The sequence below is a fragment of the Botrytis fragariae genome (assembly GCF_013461495.1).
Source record: "Botrytis fragariae strain BVB16 chromosome Unknown tig00000045, whole genome shotgun sequence".
Taxonomy (NCBI): domain Eukaryota; kingdom Fungi; phylum Ascomycota; class Leotiomycetes; order Helotiales; family Sclerotiniaceae; genus Botrytis; species Botrytis fragariae.
The window spans coordinates 1,844,468-1,861,803 of NW_023500991.1; the positions used below are offsets into that span (position 1 = coordinate 1,844,468).

At 43.2% G+C, this 17,336-nt stretch overlaps 4 protein-coding genes across 4 annotated transcripts; 1 reads left to right on the forward strand and 3 right to left on the reverse strand.

Annotated features, from left to right (window-relative positions):
- Window positions 1-1,331: 1,331 nt before the first annotated feature.
- On the forward strand, window positions 1,332-2,046 carry Bfra_003761 (uncharacterized protein; the record flags this gene model as incomplete). Its single annotated transcript, XM_037334165.1, has 3 exons — window positions 1,332-1,447; window positions 1,502-1,584; window positions 1,652-2,046. The coding sequence occupies 3 exons, from the start codon at window positions 1,332-1,334 to the stop codon at window positions 2,044-2,046; spliced, it is 594 nt and encodes a 197-aa protein (XP_037194252.1).
- A 904-nt stretch (window positions 2,047-2,950) lies between these two features.
- On the reverse strand, window positions 2,951-9,823 carry Bfra_003762 (putative transcription factor zn cluster transcription factor rds2 protein; the record flags this gene model as incomplete). The annotated part of the gene is made up of 13 exons (XM_037334166.1): window positions 2,951-3,157; window positions 3,316-3,491; window positions 3,610-4,161; window positions 4,217-4,641; window positions 4,689-4,816; window positions 4,866-5,606; window positions 5,654-5,817; window positions 5,899-6,384; window positions 6,796-6,986; window positions 7,910-8,106; window positions 8,256-9,007; window positions 9,098-9,469; window positions 9,718-9,823. The coding sequence occupies 13 exons, from the start codon at window positions 9,821-9,823 to the stop codon at window positions 2,951-2,953; spliced, it is 4,497 nt and encodes a 1,498-aa protein (XP_037194253.1).
- Window positions 9,824-10,389: 566 nt separating this feature from the next.
- Bfra_003763 (putative kinetochore protein fta7 protein) lies at window positions 10,390-12,185 on the reverse strand (the record flags this gene model as incomplete). The annotated part of the gene is made up of 2 exons (XM_037334167.1): window positions 10,390-10,575; window positions 10,626-12,185. 2 exons carry the CDS (start codon window positions 12,183-12,185, stop codon window positions 10,390-10,392), a joined length of 1,746 nt encoding a protein of 581 aa, XP_037194254.1.
- A 720-nt stretch (window positions 12,186-12,905) lies between these two features.
- Bfra_003764 (putative 90s preribosome component rrp12 protein) lies at window positions 12,906-16,767 on the reverse strand (the record flags this gene model as incomplete). The annotated part of the gene is made up of 2 exons (XM_037334168.1): window positions 12,906-16,631; window positions 16,708-16,767. 2 exons carry the CDS (start codon window positions 16,765-16,767, stop codon window positions 12,906-12,908), a joined length of 3,786 nt encoding a protein of 1,261 aa, XP_037194255.1.
- Between the last annotated feature and the right edge of the window lie 569 nt (window positions 16,768-17,336).

The window sequence follows — 17,336 nt, forward strand, 5'->3', positions numbered from 1 at the left end:
CTTATATTTCAAAGATATCGCTTGTGTGTTGGACCATTATCACACGAGATCATTTCCAATCACAATTCCAGCTGTGGCATTCGTGATATCCATCTCGTTTGAATGCAGGTGCTAGGAAACACCAACCTCCAAGTGTGCCTTTCTCCTTCAACAAGCAGTGACTATCAACAACATTTTCAGTAGTCAAGTTGCTGTTGACGGTTATTGTAAGATACTTCAGATAATATTCTCGACATTGACAACTCAATCCCCATTATTGCAACACTGGGTAGTTCTTTCGTGTTGTGATTGAATGTATGTTCAAGATTTGATTTGATTTGAGATCCTTCCTTATATGATCCCAATGGTATTTTCCCATCTTAATAAGCTTACGGACTACCACAACTACTTTTGCTTTCTTACATGAACACTATTTCTTGGTCATTTGGTTACCCGTTGGCTTTTGATATTCACATTGCTATCATCCTTGTCAATTTGTCATCATTAAGGTGTATGATTTTTTTGGTGAATCTAGAAACATGCAGGTGCTTTCCTAACGGAGCGTTTGATACTTCGATGGTGTTCTGGATGTCCGGAATATGATTTCAAACTCTTCAGCCGTTCAGCTTTCGGACTCGAAGTTAGCCACTTTCAATGCATAATCCATGCGCGATGCGAGCCGCATTACAGACTCGTGTACCGGGCGCACAAATCTGTTTTGCTTCAAGTGATTGAACTCAGAGCAATAGGATCGTCTGAAGTAGCTTTTTGAAAGAGTTGACATGTGCCACCTGTCACATCGCATCGCAATGCCCCACTCGCGATCAGTGCAAACATCTTTGTTTCGAGTAGCGATGGTATTCGAACTCCGAGCGTGCATCTCATGAAACAGCCTTTCCAAATTCAAGCTTTCCTACAATAGCTGATCTTGAGGCATGGTTCAAATTTCTATCGTATGAGCTGGCCAATAGGAAGAGTAAATAAAAGCTCCCGTGTACAGTTCGCAAGATTATAATCACGTGCCGGATGTGTTGTGAGTACTTTCGGATGAGAATGCACTTTAATGCTTCAACTGTTGTAAATTGATTAGCTGTAACAATGAGTTACGAACGCCTCCTTTAATTGGATTTTGGAATGGGCTGATGCGGCTTGCTCATAATTTATATCCATGTATGTTGACAGCAGACAATGTATATAAGGACGACGAATAACCACCTGGTTTAGAAAATCATCACAGCACATCACATTCAGCTCATCTCTCAAAACAATTGTCCGGCACAATCTCAGCAATCCATAATTTTAAAAGACTTTTCCATTCATAATCATCAGCATATACAACCACAAATCTCAAAATGGCTATCACTGAAAGAGTTATCTTATCTGTTAACGGAGGGGTTGAAGAATGGAAGGATGGTCTCAAATTCATGCTTCAAACATTGCAGACTCAAGATGGCTATCTTCGCACTCGGTATGCTCCTTTCTTCATCACCAACCTATGACGCATCTCTAACAAGCACAAAAGCTGGGGACCCCACAGCGAAGATGAACAAAAACTCGAGCTTCTCATTGGTTGGGAATCTACTGAAGCTTTCATTAAATTTCAAAGTAAGTTTCCACCCCACGGGTTTACCCTATTTCCCAATTCAAAAATCTATCTAAATTTTCACAATAGCAACCCCCGCCTTCCAAGAAATGCTAGCCCAAGTAAAACCAAACCTCACCGCCCCCCCAAACCTCATCATCATCGAATTCAAACCCTACGCCCCCAAAGAAGTAATCGACGCACACTTTGTTCAAATGCTCACCATTGAGCAAGGCGCCTCCTCCGAAGATGATCTCCGCGCCCAAGTCACCAAATTCAAGGATCTAGAAGGCTGTACCGGAGTTGCATCTGGCCTTTCCAAAGATGATGTTGACGGAAAGGGGAAAGTGTTTGTAGCGGCCGTGGGATGGGAAAGTTTAGAAGCGAGCGAGAAGGCAAAGGAAAGTAATGTTGTGGTGCTTAGTGGTGCGGAGAGTCATCATGTCAACTTTAGATTCCCTATCAAGGGTTTCCGCGGATTGTAAGAGGGGCGTTGTGGATGATTGGGACAATGATAAGTAGAGCTTATCTTGGAAATTAAAAGCCGGTGTGGTTTGTACCTTGAGTTGACTGCTGGGAAGTCAACTATTTTGACGCTCCTTTATTTATTCTTCTTAGGGTTGGGATAAGAAGCTACCTTAAATTATTATATGTGCTGGTCACTTCTTGTCTCATTTATTCTACTTCTCTTCCTCTCATTCTAGTGATCGGTCGTCCAATTTCTATGACTCTTATACCACATATATCTGTCTGGACTCTGAACAACAACAGCTTCCTCCCAGAGACAAATTGGCAGAAGTTTTCGAAAGGAGAAGAAATGCTCACATGCAGTGATTTTGAGTTATGTATGTATGTGTTGAAAAGTTAATTACTACAGAAGAGAAAGTTCCATGAATTTAATTTGAGCTCGTTATAAGGTATGAATCTTTCTCTGTGTATATATATATGTATAGGCTGCGCAGAAATAATCTTATCTGTAGATTATCTGCAGATAGTTTATTCTGCCGGGGATCTATTGAAAGTCCTACCTGCACTGTAGACTATCTGTAAAACCTTTAGATAATCTGTAATATGCAGATCGTTTGCAGATAATCTACAAATTATTTGTCTACTTGTAAGTAGGCAGATTATCTACAAATAATCTCCAGTTTACCTGTTTGAAAATCTCAATAATCTGCTTTGTAGGCGGATAATCTGCATACATTCGTCTAAAGACAATAATCTGCTCTGCAAGTACCCGTTGTGCAGGCTATGTAAATGGCGAAAAGCGTAGCAAAGCATAAGGCATATCTTTCATCCGTGCAATACTCGATCCTCCAGCACCTTTTGCAGAGCCAACCTAACACGTCCTACAACCACCCTCTCTCCATCGCATCATCCATCCAAACACTACCCATCAAATCTCAACCCTCCAAATCTCTGTATCAGAAGCCTCTTCAAACTTCCAGCATCATCGCAATATCCCGCAATCAGTATTGATTTATCAGCCCATCGTTTACACGCTTCATCTTGATCTGCGCTGAAGAGATCGATGGCATGGTTGAAGGTTTTAGTTGCTAGCCAATCGAGTTCTTGGGTCGGGTAGGGGACTTGTGTCTGAGTTTTGAAGTGGAGGTTAACTTTCTTGTTCTTGTTCCAAGATGGGAGTTTCAAGCGACAGAAGAGGGTTGGATGACTACAGAGAATAGGAAAAGAGAAAAGGACACAGAATGGAAAAGGAGAAGAAGGGAAGCGGGAGTAATTCAAAGACGTACCTCGGCAGCATCAGCAGCAAGCATACAAATCTGATCGATAAGTTCCTCTGCAATCTTGTCGTCCGATCCCATAGCTGCCTGAAATAGACAACGCATGTATTTTGACAATTTGATGGTATCGAACTCTTCCATTTCCCAAGTTTTGTTTGTGATTTTTTTGAGAGTCAGGATTAAGACTGTTATTAAAAGGAGGATGTGTTAGCATATAAGTTTTTCTCAGAGCAATATTGCAGATAGTAAAGGAAAAGGTGGCAAGGGAGACGGGGAGAAAGGGGAGAAGCGAGAAGAACAAACCTTGAGTAGGAGCCTCACAACTCAAGATACAATCCGCCATCAACTCGTAAACCCTCATACTCTTACAGATCCCTGCTTTAAGTATAATCTCTCCAAGTCCATCCCAATCTTTCAACCTACATGCGGCCTCAAAATCAAATGCAAGGAGAACAGACAATTTCTTCAACAAATCTTCGATAATTTCCACTTCTAGTTTCTCGAGCTTTTTCTGCAATATATGATCAAAACTCGCTACATGTTTTCTTAAATTAAGATAAAACTGTAATTGTGATTCAACATTCTGTTCGGCTCTTGCGATAGAAACGAAAATAGTCGCAGCGCAGAAATTGCAAAACATTTTTCGGAGTGTAACGTCCTCATGAGCATCTTCACCGATATCTTGAGGGTAGCGATCAATGAAGCCGATACAGCAAGCGAGCAATCTAAGAGATTGTTGTGGTTCCCAGATGGAAAGATGTTTGAGGGATAGGTTGTATGAGTTTCGGGAAAACCATTCGAGCTCGAGAATTGTCCATATTCCTCGATTCAGCGATTTTTGAATGGCGTTGAGTGCTGTGATTGAATGGTCAGAATAGCGTCTTTGAAGGATCTTGGGCAGACAGGTTACCTTTTTCGAACATTGTACACAGTTTCTCAATGTTCTCCCTGGCGTAAATACTTGGTGTGTTCTCGGCATCAATCAAACCAATAAGTAGAACAATAATCATCCTAATTATCGACGGAAGACGCACATTCTCTTGCGCGCCATATTCAAACTTGTCTAGTACCAACCAAAGAGCATCTAAAACATGCTTCTTGTTGCCAACTTGTTGTGCATCAAGAACACAAGCGAAAAGCAGGGAGGGATCTTCGGTGCATGAAGCCACTCTTTCAAGACATTCTGCTGCTAATTCAACCTCCTCACTTCTGATTGCTATTTTGTACATAAGAAATCGTGTCAAAGGCTCTTCTTTTGCTGAATCGGACATAGCTGTGAACATATCGCGGGCGGAATTGATGTCCCCTCGATTTAGAGAGCAGAGAAGAAGCTTCCTATCTATATATTAGACATGACCGCCCATCAGAGAACGGGAACAAACCGAGATATCTTAGCAATATTGGCCTCTCCAGGTATCTTAAACAATTCATGAACTGCAAGATGGCACCATTTCTCAGTTACCTCATACTGCTTTAGACCATAATTTGCTTCTATCTTCTTCCAAATTAACTATATCAAATTAGTCCTTTGTCTGTTCAATGACCACAAGGTCACAAACCGTATGAGCAGCCATAGTAGCCTCGATACCGATCGACTTCTTAATGTTCTCCGCAATCATCGTAAGGAATCCTTCAAGAGCAACAAATAGTTTCTCAGTTTCTCTCCCACTAACACCCATCCAGATTCTCGTGAGAAGAGTCTTCTCCAACCATTCTGACATATTTGCCAACTCTTTGACTCGTAATCTAATCGTCTCATCCAGAACTCCACACGCCAAACTCGGCGCCTTTTCATGAAGTTTCCGAACATGAAACATGAACAATCGCAAATTCGTCGGATTAAAAACAAGAGTTCGAATCATCTTGTTGAGAATAGCACTATATGTCAAATGATCGAAAGTTTCGCTTGGAATCCCTGTCAGAAGTTCCAGTTTTAGAAGCAGAACTATCAATTTATCTCCAAGTTCGCACTCGAGAAGGTCGATCAAGTCCCTTGCCCGTTGTATTGACTCTAGCGTTTTAGTCTCCAATAGTGCCTTGACGAGTGATTGAATAATAGATACTCGCAATTCTGCAGCATCGGCGCTCAACTTGTCTAACTCATCACCACTTAGAACTTCATAAGCACGCTCCAGCCATTTGACGGACAAAGCATGTTGTTCGCTCTCAAGTAATGCCTTTCCCATCTCGTATAAGGTATCCGAGAGACTTTCGGTAGTAGCATGATCAAAGAGTTCTTTGGAAGACATAGATTTATTAAACATATGTTCAGCGAGTTGCATATCGTCCTGTCGCCATGCCTGTAAAATGTGTTAGCAGATAATCTGCAGGACTATTATGAACTTACCAATAAAGTTCTAAGAACAAAATACTCAGCAGTACATCTCGCGCAGGCTGCCCTTTCTTCTGAGGTACCAGATGATTCGAATGTACGTAGAAGTTCTTCACTGTATCCCGTATATCCTGCAAGTTTCTCCAAGACTTTGACCGCATAATCGATCTTCTGTCCATCTATTCCGCGCCTAAGTATTAGCTATAACTCACAGAGTCCGGCTCTTTACACCATAGACAAAGGAAGGCAGGTATACATACCCAAGCAGTCTTTCCCGGTCTTGATTCCCACTCTCATCAACCTCAACAAGTTTCCCCTGGATTTCTCCCCTTTCTCTTTCTCTTCACCCCTATCAGTATCCGCTTGTATATGAGCGACAGAATTCCAACACTCATTCGCACAATCCAACACCAGAAAAGCGAACATTCTAACCATAATCAGCACAGCTCTGAGCTCATTCCTCTTATCCCAAGTCTTCGATTCTCGATCCTCATCCTCATCGTTTTCCGCAGGGAGACTCCTCTTCAACCTCGTCGCAACATTCCAAATACACGTCGCCTTCTCATCCATTTCCTGTGCTTTATCCTTCGCACTCGCACTTAACTTCGTCGGAAATGTAGCAATCTTATTCTCCAATTCTTTGAATGTGCCATTTCCATCAATAGTTGTAAACGTGAAATTGAACACATGTCGACTGAGGCTTTTATCTAAGGAATTGAGATCGTTTTCGAGTTTTTGTGCGAATACTGCGAGTTGAAGTTCAGTGTGTTAGAATTGAAATTAGAGAAAAGTAAGAGAACGTTCTTTCGAGATAGACTTCCCCCACGGCAGTGGCCCCCAGAGGGCCAGCGGAGCGTCATCTGCATTTTTTTTAAATTGAACAACATAATGTCTGCCGCCACCTTCCCTACCCGCCGACCCTGAAGCCACCAGAGTATCATTCCAACAAACCAGAAAGATCGATCCTATCTATGGGGGCAAGCCGCCAAACCCCCATAGCTCGCTGCGCTCGAAGTAAGATGGCCATTTCAATAGCTTCATACCCTCATACTCACCCCTCAGCCTTTCAACTCTGCAGCTCTCCAAGTTCTACACCATCAACGCCCCAAAACCATTCACAGAAAGAATCAAAAAACAGATAAAAGTACAAAACTCACCAAACAACCCCCTCAACCTCTGATCCTTCACCTTCACCTTCTCAATCCCCATTCCATCCACCTCACTACCCCGCATCCCAATTCCTTCCCCTTTCCCTCCAACACCCCCCTCCTGCCGTGCAACACCAGCCCCAGCCCTCTTATCACCCGCCATACCCATCATATCCTTTCGTGCTTCCTTCTCGTACCGCCTTCTTTATCCCTGATAGTTCGTTTTCGTCTTCTCTTTACTTCTCTTAATGTCTCAAATTTCTTGGATGTCATTCGAGGAATCTCAGATGGAAATCTCTACACATCACCTTATTTATTTAGAGATCTAAAGAGTTAAATAGAGAAGAAGGATATCCCCAATCACTTCCCTCTTCAATGAAAATAGAAGAAAACAGTACAATCATTCATCCGCACCGCTACTTGGCAGCATTCTTTTCCGATTTCGAAACACTCATAACAATGTTGTTTTGTTTGAAAAAAAAGTTGTTTATAAAAAGTTGAAAGATGAAGCTTTTTCATGCTTTGCTTTGCTCTGCGCTGTGAATTTACATTCATACTAGGTAGGCAGTAGTAATTTACCATACCTAGTATTTACCCGAACAATCCCACCTCCAGTACTCCCCCCGCTGCCCGCCTATCAAGTCCATTTGATCTAACCATCAATCCAACCATCAACCATCAATTCACAAACCCTCTACGTTGCTATTCAAACCCCTGTTCCCTTCACTTCCTTTCCATTTCCTTGAATTAAAATCTCCAGTTCCAATCCAATCCCGTTCTCCAAAGTGGCATTTCCAATTCCAATCTCTACGTTATGCATCTTATGTACGTACTCATCTAATAAATACCAAAAAGGGTTGGGATTTCTTCATTTCTACTTCTTTATTCCCCGTCTTTCATTTATGTTCCCATACCATAATTTAGATATATCACCGCTTAACAGGATCTTGAGGTAAGAAGTTTCCAACAATTAGAGATGGGCTATTTGGATTTGTTGTTAGTTTTTGATCTTGGAAATGCTGTCCATCTCAACCGCGTTTCCTTTTTGCTGATGTCCCCGTCATCAATCCCCTCAACCCTCCATGTCAAGGGATCCCCAAAGAAGAAAAAGAATCAGACTCACATCTTATGATCATCCCTCCTCACATTAAACGAAAAACAACATTTAATTGTCGGATCTTTACTCTTATCATCCGGATTCTTTAACGAACAACTCGTTAAAAGTGCTTTCTGATTCAAATCAAAAGCTATAGCTCCGAATTTCTCCCAATAGTTGACTAGCGATTCCTCCGTCAGGATTTCGTGGAGCGCTATTTTTCCCTATTCACAGAAAAATGTCAGCCGTTTGAACAATAAATAGGGCTCGGAAGATAGAATCAGCCACAATTGCAGCATATTCCATATCTGTCTTTGCCAAGAACGTTTGAGTGCGAGTGTGAACGAGAATGAAAATCTCCAAAGTAACTTACATCCCGCAATTTCTCAATAGGAACATGTATTAACTCAGCCATTTCCTTATTACCCCTGAAAATCTCTCCCGTTCTCCTCCAACAACAAGCTGGAATGGCCATACTTGCAAAAACTCGATCGTATTCCATCAAACTCCTTTCAAACCACATTTCCACGTAGATGAGTTCAATATCTGTCAATGCTTGCACCTTTTCCCTAAATTTCGGGCGGAAACGATCCAGTTGCCGGAGTATTTTTTGCTTTGAAGCCGGTTGCATATGTCCATCCATATAAGCCGAAAGTCTCGCATATCCTTTAACATAATTGAAAGGCTTCAGCATTCCGGCGTCGTACTTTGCCCTTAACAATAGTTGCATTCTAACTTCGGGGACATCGTTACCAGTGGGATCGGCCGCTTGAAGGTAGTACTCGCGGGCTTTATCAATTGGTATGACGCTTGCTGGTCTCGAAATCGAATTCCCTGGTGGATTCAGTCCTGTTGATGGACCACTACCTGAAGCTTGTTGCGCTCCTGATGTGAGCGTGTTAGAATTGCCTCCCGATAACATTGAGCCAGCTTGATCAGGATAAAAATTTGATGTGTCTTCTGTACCTAGAGCTCCGTCGTCTAGAAGACTATTATTGAGGAAATCATTCAAGAGATTGTACTCGTTGGTGACTTCCGGTGCGTTGAACATGTACGATGGATGGTAGTTATGCATATCTTGAAATTGGTTTTGCGACCCAAGCCAGTCATTCGGATACCCAAGAACTATAACGAAAAAGGATTAATACGTGCCCAATATTTCAGAGTAATCTCGGAGACAGAAGAAGAAAACTAGGAGAATATAAAGCATCATACATTGATTGTTGCTGCTACTATTGAGAGCATTCGCTTGTATCCCAGAAACCGGTGTAGGCTGGACCAGCTGAAGAGGGACACCGCGGGATATTGCTGGTGCTCCAAGACTCAATTTGTTTTCCTGAACTTGATCTTGACCTTGTTGTTCCGCTGTGACGAACGAGTTATTTAGACTATTGTCAAGAGAATTTTCGAGCTTAAGACCTGGCGGTGTCCCTCCCAGCTCCTCCGCTGTTCCTGCTGTAGCGTTGTTGTTATGGTGATGCTGCTGACTCTTCGCCGCTGCTTTCTTCGTGGTCGACTCCGGTTCGCGGGGCTCATCATGACAAAGATGCCCAATTCCACGCTTTGTACACCTCGCGCAAGGTCGTACTAAATCGCATGTCATGTGCTGCTCAGGGACAATACCGAATTAGCTGTTGGCCACTGGCATTTCAATGTCACGCATAACGGTATGCAAACACCCGTCCAACCCCCCCTTGTAGTATAATCCAATCGAGTACTCACAGATCGCCGACAGTATACACAAGCTGCAAAAGACGTTCCACAATTAGCCAATGTTTCAGATCATGTAATTCACATTTGGAAGTCGTTGGTTCCCTTGGGAAACTTCTGCATACCATGATTTACTTTACGCCTCTTCTTCGGGCTCTTGTTTGCGCCAGCAGCTGCAGATGATGCCGGTGGCTTTGCATCCTGCCCATTGTTGGCTCCATTTTGTTCCATGGCATCAGAGCCTAAGTTTCATAGGGTTCCATTGGATTGCGACGTTGCGCTGGTCGATATTGAAGGGGTGAACGAAGGTTTTGACAGTTGATGAATTTATGAATTAGAAAGATCCCTTCAGCTTGTCAGCTCAATTCACTACCCATCACACAAGAATGAAATTTTACCTTGTATTAATTGATTATTATAGTAATAAATTACTTATCTGGATTGTTGGATCAATTTGTGTTGCAAGATTTGGGTTAATGGGATTATTGAATTGACGTGTAGAACGCGGGGCGACGGCAGCTACTGCAAATTTCATCGTGAAGCGAGGTTGATCAAGGGTGGTCTAGGTCTAAAAGATACTTTGGTACAAAGAACAAATGAATTGTAGATCATTATAACTACATACTTATCAATGATCAAGGAGCGAGTTTTGGGTATCTAATACAATAACTATAAAATCAATAACCACACAACACAGAAATATTCCTGTGGAATGTTCCTCCCAAACTTAAACATGCAATCCCACTTTCCTTCCACCGAAACCGTTGTGTCTTGCACCAATAACCGTTTTTATGTCTTTAACCCAGAACAACGTCATTGTACTGATCGAGATCGAGATGACTGAACAGAGCCGCTTGTACAGAAGCTTTACTCTTAGCCATAGCATCGGTGATACCTTCAATCTGTTGTAAATTGCCCTTGATACTGTCCACGTGACCATCTGTGCTTTTAACAATGCCTTCAAGATCTTGATATTTCGAGGCCTGGAGAATATATTAGTTGTGTATGAGGTTTAGAAATAATAGAAACTTACGTCGAGAGTTATCGGAGAAGGAGCTTCGTTCTCATCTATACCGATATCATCGTTGAGTACCTTTTGAGTGCCATCAACCTCGAATTGAAGCAGTGGATGAGCTTTTCGAGCGGCTTGTCTTCTACTTGTCGCTTCATCCTTTGCATTTGCCTCCAGTTCCGCAAGATATCTCTCCTCACTCTCAAGTAATATCTCCTCTTTTCTCAATTCAGCCTCCAAAAGGTCATTTGAATGCAAAATTGGTGTGAGTTTATTCTCTAACACTCGATTGTAATCCAGTATCTTCTCAAAATCAAAATCGTCTTCTGGACTGGCTCTTGTCCCTTTAGGAAATGGCATACCCTTTCGAACTCTATTCAAAAGTCGACGGCTTATCATTCGTATCGCTGTACTGGCTTGAGTCTTCTTACGTTCATCGCGAATCTGTAAGACAACAGGTCTTTGTGCATCGATCAGTAAATCAGAAATCTTGTCCAAGCATCCCGGTGGTAGAGGTTCCCATTTTGTCTCGATAGTTTCGTGTGTCACACGCCGAGTAACAGCTGCTAGATGTTGATACGAAGGCGGCTCTGGCTGTTCTCGCTCGGCCCGATTATCTTGTGAATCTTCCACACGACGACGTTTAGTTTGTTGTTGTGGTTGCTGTTCATCAGTATTCGAATCCTTCCGCTTCCTTGTGAACTCGGAATTATCTGGAGGTCCAGCTTTCTTGGTTTTTGGCTTTCCAGCCTCCGGTTCATTGGTTTGTGGTACATCCGATATTTTAACATGCTTCTTCGACTCCGATGGCTTCGATTGCTTCTCGGATTCTTCTTCGACATTCTTGGAAGACTTTTTTATTTTACGAGCTGGTGCTGATGATTCGGGCTCTGCCGGATCGCGCTTTTGTGATCGCGACGACTTGCTCTTTTCGGGTTCAATATGATCCCCATTGCTCTTCTTCTCTCGATTGTTTGTAGTACCCAAATTTCCAGTCGCAGATCTTCCGCGCTTTCTTTCCTCTACACCCGTATGCGACGCCTTTGATTCGCCCTTAGTTCGGCTTCCCGTCGCCGCGTTTTTTGATGGTCCATTCCTCGCTGCACGATCAACGACTCCCACAGCAGGTCTACCCTTCTTCTTCTGCGGCGCCAGGGAACTGACCGCAGTTACCGTTTCAACAACATCCGTATTGCCATGCCCACTCAATATTCCTCCTGTGTTATTCGTATTTTTTCTTCCTCTTCTCGTTCTTGAATTCTCATCTTCAGCCTCGACCTCAATATTGCCCTGTCCCTCATCGTTCTCCCCGTTTTGTTTCGCGATTCCAGAACCCGGTCCCAAAGAAGATCGTCCTCTCTTCTTCTCACTAGGTACACTCATTCCTGCCGGAACCCAAGGTCTTGCCTTTTTCTTTGCAATTCCTCCACCCAGTGTATTTATGTTTGGACTTGGACTTTGCGCGTTCGCCGTACTTTGACTGCTAACATCCACCTCCCCATTCCCATTCCCATTTTCATTTTCCTGCACCTCCCACCAATTCGACGGTCTCACTCTCCTGCGCTTTCCTTCGTCTGCCATATTGATATTGTAATCCTTTCGTTTTATTGTTGTGCTGTGATCGTAGTGTTCTCCGCCCTTCAACTTTCCCTTCCCCTCAGCCCATGCAACTCTGCGAGCCAATCACCTCGCTTCCTCGCACCCTCAAAAACCTCTTGTTGCACGTCTGGTTACACAACCAAGCATGGGGCTTTTTGCAGATCTACAATTTCTAGACCAGACATCGAAAGAGGAAGATTGCGCGATCTCGAAAAAAATTGTCCCGGGGATTTTGAACGAGATTTGCGTTGTCAATTCTTTGGGGCGTTTTCGATGGAACACAGACAAAATCGCGTCGAGACACGAAATCGCGTGCATAAATGCGCACGGATAATTTGAGGATTTTTTACCTTGTTGGACGCGCCGTCGTGTGTGAGAGGAGTGAATTTGATGGGGTGTTCTCTGAAGTGACCGAGTTGAGAGAAGAGGATTGCCTGGGATGGGGAGGATTGATTCACTATTCACTATCTGTTTCATTTTACTTGATTTTGTTCTCTATTTCACATTGAATGTATCGAACGTACATTTTTCACGATGACATATCAAACAACAATTAAGGAAGCAGGCATACTTTTTGACTGAACAGACGAGCATATAAAGACCATTTTGATTCATCCCATATCCATAACTCCAAACAAATGCTATTTTATAAGTCATTACTCTTCCCATCTCCCAATCTTGATCATGCTATTCAAGCTCCGTTTATCTCCTTGGATGGCCATTCCCTCTTCCTCTACCCCTAGGACTCTTCATAACCCTTCCACTACGATCTCCACCACCTCCACCTGATCTCTTCTCCTCGCCCAAACCTCTCCTCCCAGCATTAAAGCCTCCTCTGCCACCACCCCTGCCACCTCGTCCTCTATCACCTCCTCTTCCGCCCCTCCCCCTCTCCCTATCCCCACCAATGCTCTTCTTAACAGCCTTCACCTCATCCTCATCAACATCCATCTCATCATCCTCATCCTGTCCCTTCCTGTTACTGAACTTAAGTCTTCCACCTCTACCCTTCTTCGGCGCATCTCTACCCTTCAATGCATGAACATAAGCGCCCACACCGCCATCTTCCTCTGCTGGAGTATCGATAACCATTTGATCATCATCATCACTATCATTACCTCCGAGCAACAACTTTCCGTCCAAGTCCACCTTTGCCTTTGTTCTCGTGATCGTTCGCGCTTTTACAGGTTTGGTTGTTGAGATACTACCAAGTGCTTTACGGTCAAGCAAATCAAGTGGCTCATCATCATCTTCCACGATATACTGGTTCCCGCCAGCAGCCTTCTTACCACCCTTCTTTCTTGATTTGCCAAGGACTTCATCATCTGAAACGTCAGAACCAGAAGATTCGGAATCACTTCCGTGAAGAGCCTCATCATATTCATTCTCGAATTTGTTTCTTCTCTTTCCACTAGTTTCCTCCTCCTCACTGTCTTCGCCTGCTTCCTTGGCGGCATCTTTGTTTCTCTTTCTTCTCTCACGAGTCTTGCGGATATTGGTAATGAGCTTTTTGTCTTCTTCTGGACAATATTTGTTGACAATCTCAACACCAAAACGACGAATCATGCGTTCGAGAATGTGCTTAACCTTTGCCTTGAAATGAGCTTTATGCTCATGACTCCAGACCATGAGATTGGGTATGAGACTTTCAAGACGCGGAAGCACAAGAGAAGAAGGCAGAGAAATGACACAGACTTTGACAAAGCCAAGGACGCTGCGGACAATTTCACGATTGTTGGATGTAAGGAAAAGATCCATAGTTTGGACGAGATCACTAACAGTTTCAGGAGATAGAGATTCGCGGAAGTTGTACAGGATACGGGTGAGAGCAGTGATAGAAGCAGATACCATGTGAGGTGTGCTACCGGCAAGACCGGCACTGACCATGGTAAAGTATTCCTCGAGGGTTGCAGTTACAGATGGTGCATCGTCGGGCATGTGGGATACCTTGCTATTGTCGATAATGGCGCCAGTAGATGAAGCAATCTTCTCTCCCATTAGAATAAGGAGATCAAAAGCTGTAGTTCGAGCACGTTCATTTGTTTCCTTACACGAGATGACGACCTCGGATAAGATAGCTGGGATGAAGTGAAGAGAGTCGGCTGGGAGGAAAGGAATAAGAACGGAGATAGCAGCGAGGCGATCACGCTTTGCTGGTGTGGATACCTTCTCGGAACTGTTCAAAAGGAGCTCCTGAAGATCAGTGCTACGTTCTTGTAATGCGGCCTTTCCAGTTTCCGACTCAGCAAGACGAGGAATGAGCTTATAAGCCTTCTTCTGAAGTTGAGGGTCGTCATCCTTGACAATGATAAGAGCTGCCATATTGAAAAGAGTGCTGAAGCTATCCCTTGGTAAGTAGATGGAGATTGTGATAACCAAATCCATAAGACTGTGACTCGTGGGTGGCATCTTGTTAGCCGCATTTTGTTGCCTTTGCTTTTGCTTCTCTGCTTGAGTTTGAGCGCCAGCTTCAGCCAGCGATGTTCCTAACGCTTGACTGACCCGTTCAAATGTCTCCATAAGTTCTTGAGTAGGGGTGATGCTAAGGAATGCGTTGATACATTGCAAAATGAAGCCTCTATATTGTGGTAATGTTTCATTGTAGACATTGAACAAAACAGAAAGCATATTGCTGGCGAAAGTAGCCAAGTGCTCAATGTTCTTTTGTGCAACGGCCTTTGAAACACGGCTTTGGAGAAGTAAGTCTTCCTCTCCTTCAATGGCGATAATTGCTTGGTTAGACTCAATCAAAGTTTGGAGGGCTCTGCAAATATCTGAACGTAGATCAACTTGTCCATATAAAATGTTGACGAGTATTTCCGCAAATTTGATATCAAAAGCTTCAGTAAGATCCAATGGCAAATCGCAATAACCAGGAAGAATCGCCCAGATCTGTTTGACAATAGTTTCGAAGATCTTGATATCCATTGTCTTTTCAGCAGCTCCGTGATCGCTAACTCTTTGTAGCATTGCTTGGCTCAATGGCTCGAGTTCGGTTCGGAAATGTTGAAGATTCGTGTTACTGACATAGTCTCGTAGAATAGGTAACATCCAGGCGCGTCCAGGTTGTCCAGCTTTTGGTTTGATGAGGTTGAGAGGTAAAATGCTAAGAACTCTCTCTGGTCCCATAGCTCTGATGGCTTTTCCAAGGATTTCATCTGCTTCCTTTTTGCCAGCGAAAGACTCGCTACCTCTGAGCTCGCCAATTGCGCGAACAACTTCAGATAAAATTGGGTCTGCTCTCCATCTCAAAGCGTCAAACATGGAACCCATAACATTGAAAGTTTCCATCCAAGCAGCTTGATATTTAACACTCAAGAGATCAATTGCACACTTTGCCAACTTCTCGAGGACTTTCTCGTCAAAAATCGAAGGCTCTGCAATGACTGAATCTGGGACACAATTTGCCATCAACGAAATCAAACATTCGGATGCAGATACTCGAATGCTATGTGACGAAGATGACATGAATCCAGAGATCATTGTGAAAAGTTCGGGTAATTTCGCAAATGTCTCTTCTGGCTCCAATTGAGCAGAGACATCATAACCCCGCGATAACACAGCAATCCAAGGAGGTAAGAGTTGAGAATCGTTTTGAGAAGGTCTCAATTCAGAGATCACTTCTAGAAGTCGAGGCAGCTTCGATGTCGCGGTTTCGTTTGCCATACCCTCGAATATCATCTCGAATACTTCGAACGAAGTCATAGCCAAATATTCATTGCTCGATTTCGAAATATTCAACAAGACCTCGCACAATGCCTCAATCTTCTTACTTGGCCATCCCCCAGATGCTCCTGCAACAGTCTTAACTAATTGTAATGCGTGAATCAAAGCTGGTTCATGTTCCGCAGTTGCGCTGGTCTTTCTCTGTTTCCTAGCTTGATGCGATTGGGCCGCCAAATCACTCAAACTTCTCAAAGCAGTTTCCGCACACATATCCGCCGCAGGATGATCGAGAGAAGGGCTGGGCGGAGGATTCTTCAAAATGTTTGCAAGTGCTTCTTGCGCACGCTTTCGAATCTTAGGTCTGTGATCCACGGCGAAATTTAATAATCCAGCAATCGCCCTTCTGGGCCCAATTGCCATGACTTCCAATTCCCATGCCGTGGAATCTTGTGCGAGTAATAATGATTCGAGACATCCTATCGAAGGTCTGAGGAGAGGAGCATCTGCTTCTGGTAATATAAGGGCGGGACCGAGATTTGTGAGAATTTGAGTAAATTTTGATCGAAGGAGTGGTTGCGGGGCAAAAGGTGTAATGATATCGAGTAAATATACAACAGAAGTTGTTAAATCTTTGTTAACTTCTCCATCTTGAGGACAAGCCTGTCTTAAGAGTGCCAATAATGCGGCAAAATATCCAGTTGGAGTCGCTTCTGTTTTCTGATCTTTAAGTGTATCTTCAACCGCAGACAACACAATTGCAGTCTAGATGTCGATATCAATCAGTAAAGTTCACAATATCACCAGAGGTATTTCCAGCATTGAAAATCATTTTACATACCTGTTTTTGATTTTGAAGCTTCGGCGAGCGTATCTTGTCGAGCTTTTCTTGTAAAGACATTGTGAAAGACCTTTCTTAATTACTCTTTGCGCCTTCACTGCCGCAATAAAAAATCAAAAAATACTTCTGATAAAAAAAAGTTTCTGATAATCGATAGCGATCAGACCAAAAGTGTAAGGCTTACCGTAGCTAGCGAATAGCGATAGAGATAGAGATGACATCCACTTCAAGAGGCATTAATCCTAAAAGAGGTTAGCTGTAAGCGAAGTAAGCAAAGCTGGGGTCATTCGAATTGTTGATTGGTTCTTCCTCCCTTCACATCCGTCCCATCCCCCCTCGAAAAGATGCTGTGGAGCTCCTTTTGAGTGAAAGGGTACTTCCAGGTATCTCGAGGGTATCCATTAATATTAATATTTCCATTAAAAACCATCTGGCCTCATCATCACGCAAATTGGAGAGCTTCATTGTGAACGATATATAAATTCTTCTATATTCATTTATAATCTTTGTAAATTCACCGTTATATATCATTATATATATCTCGTCTCTCCTTTCTTCAAATTTGATCTTTGATTTGATCAGATCATTCGCGAAAAGTGTTATCGCGGCGCATTCAATTAGCTATTGCC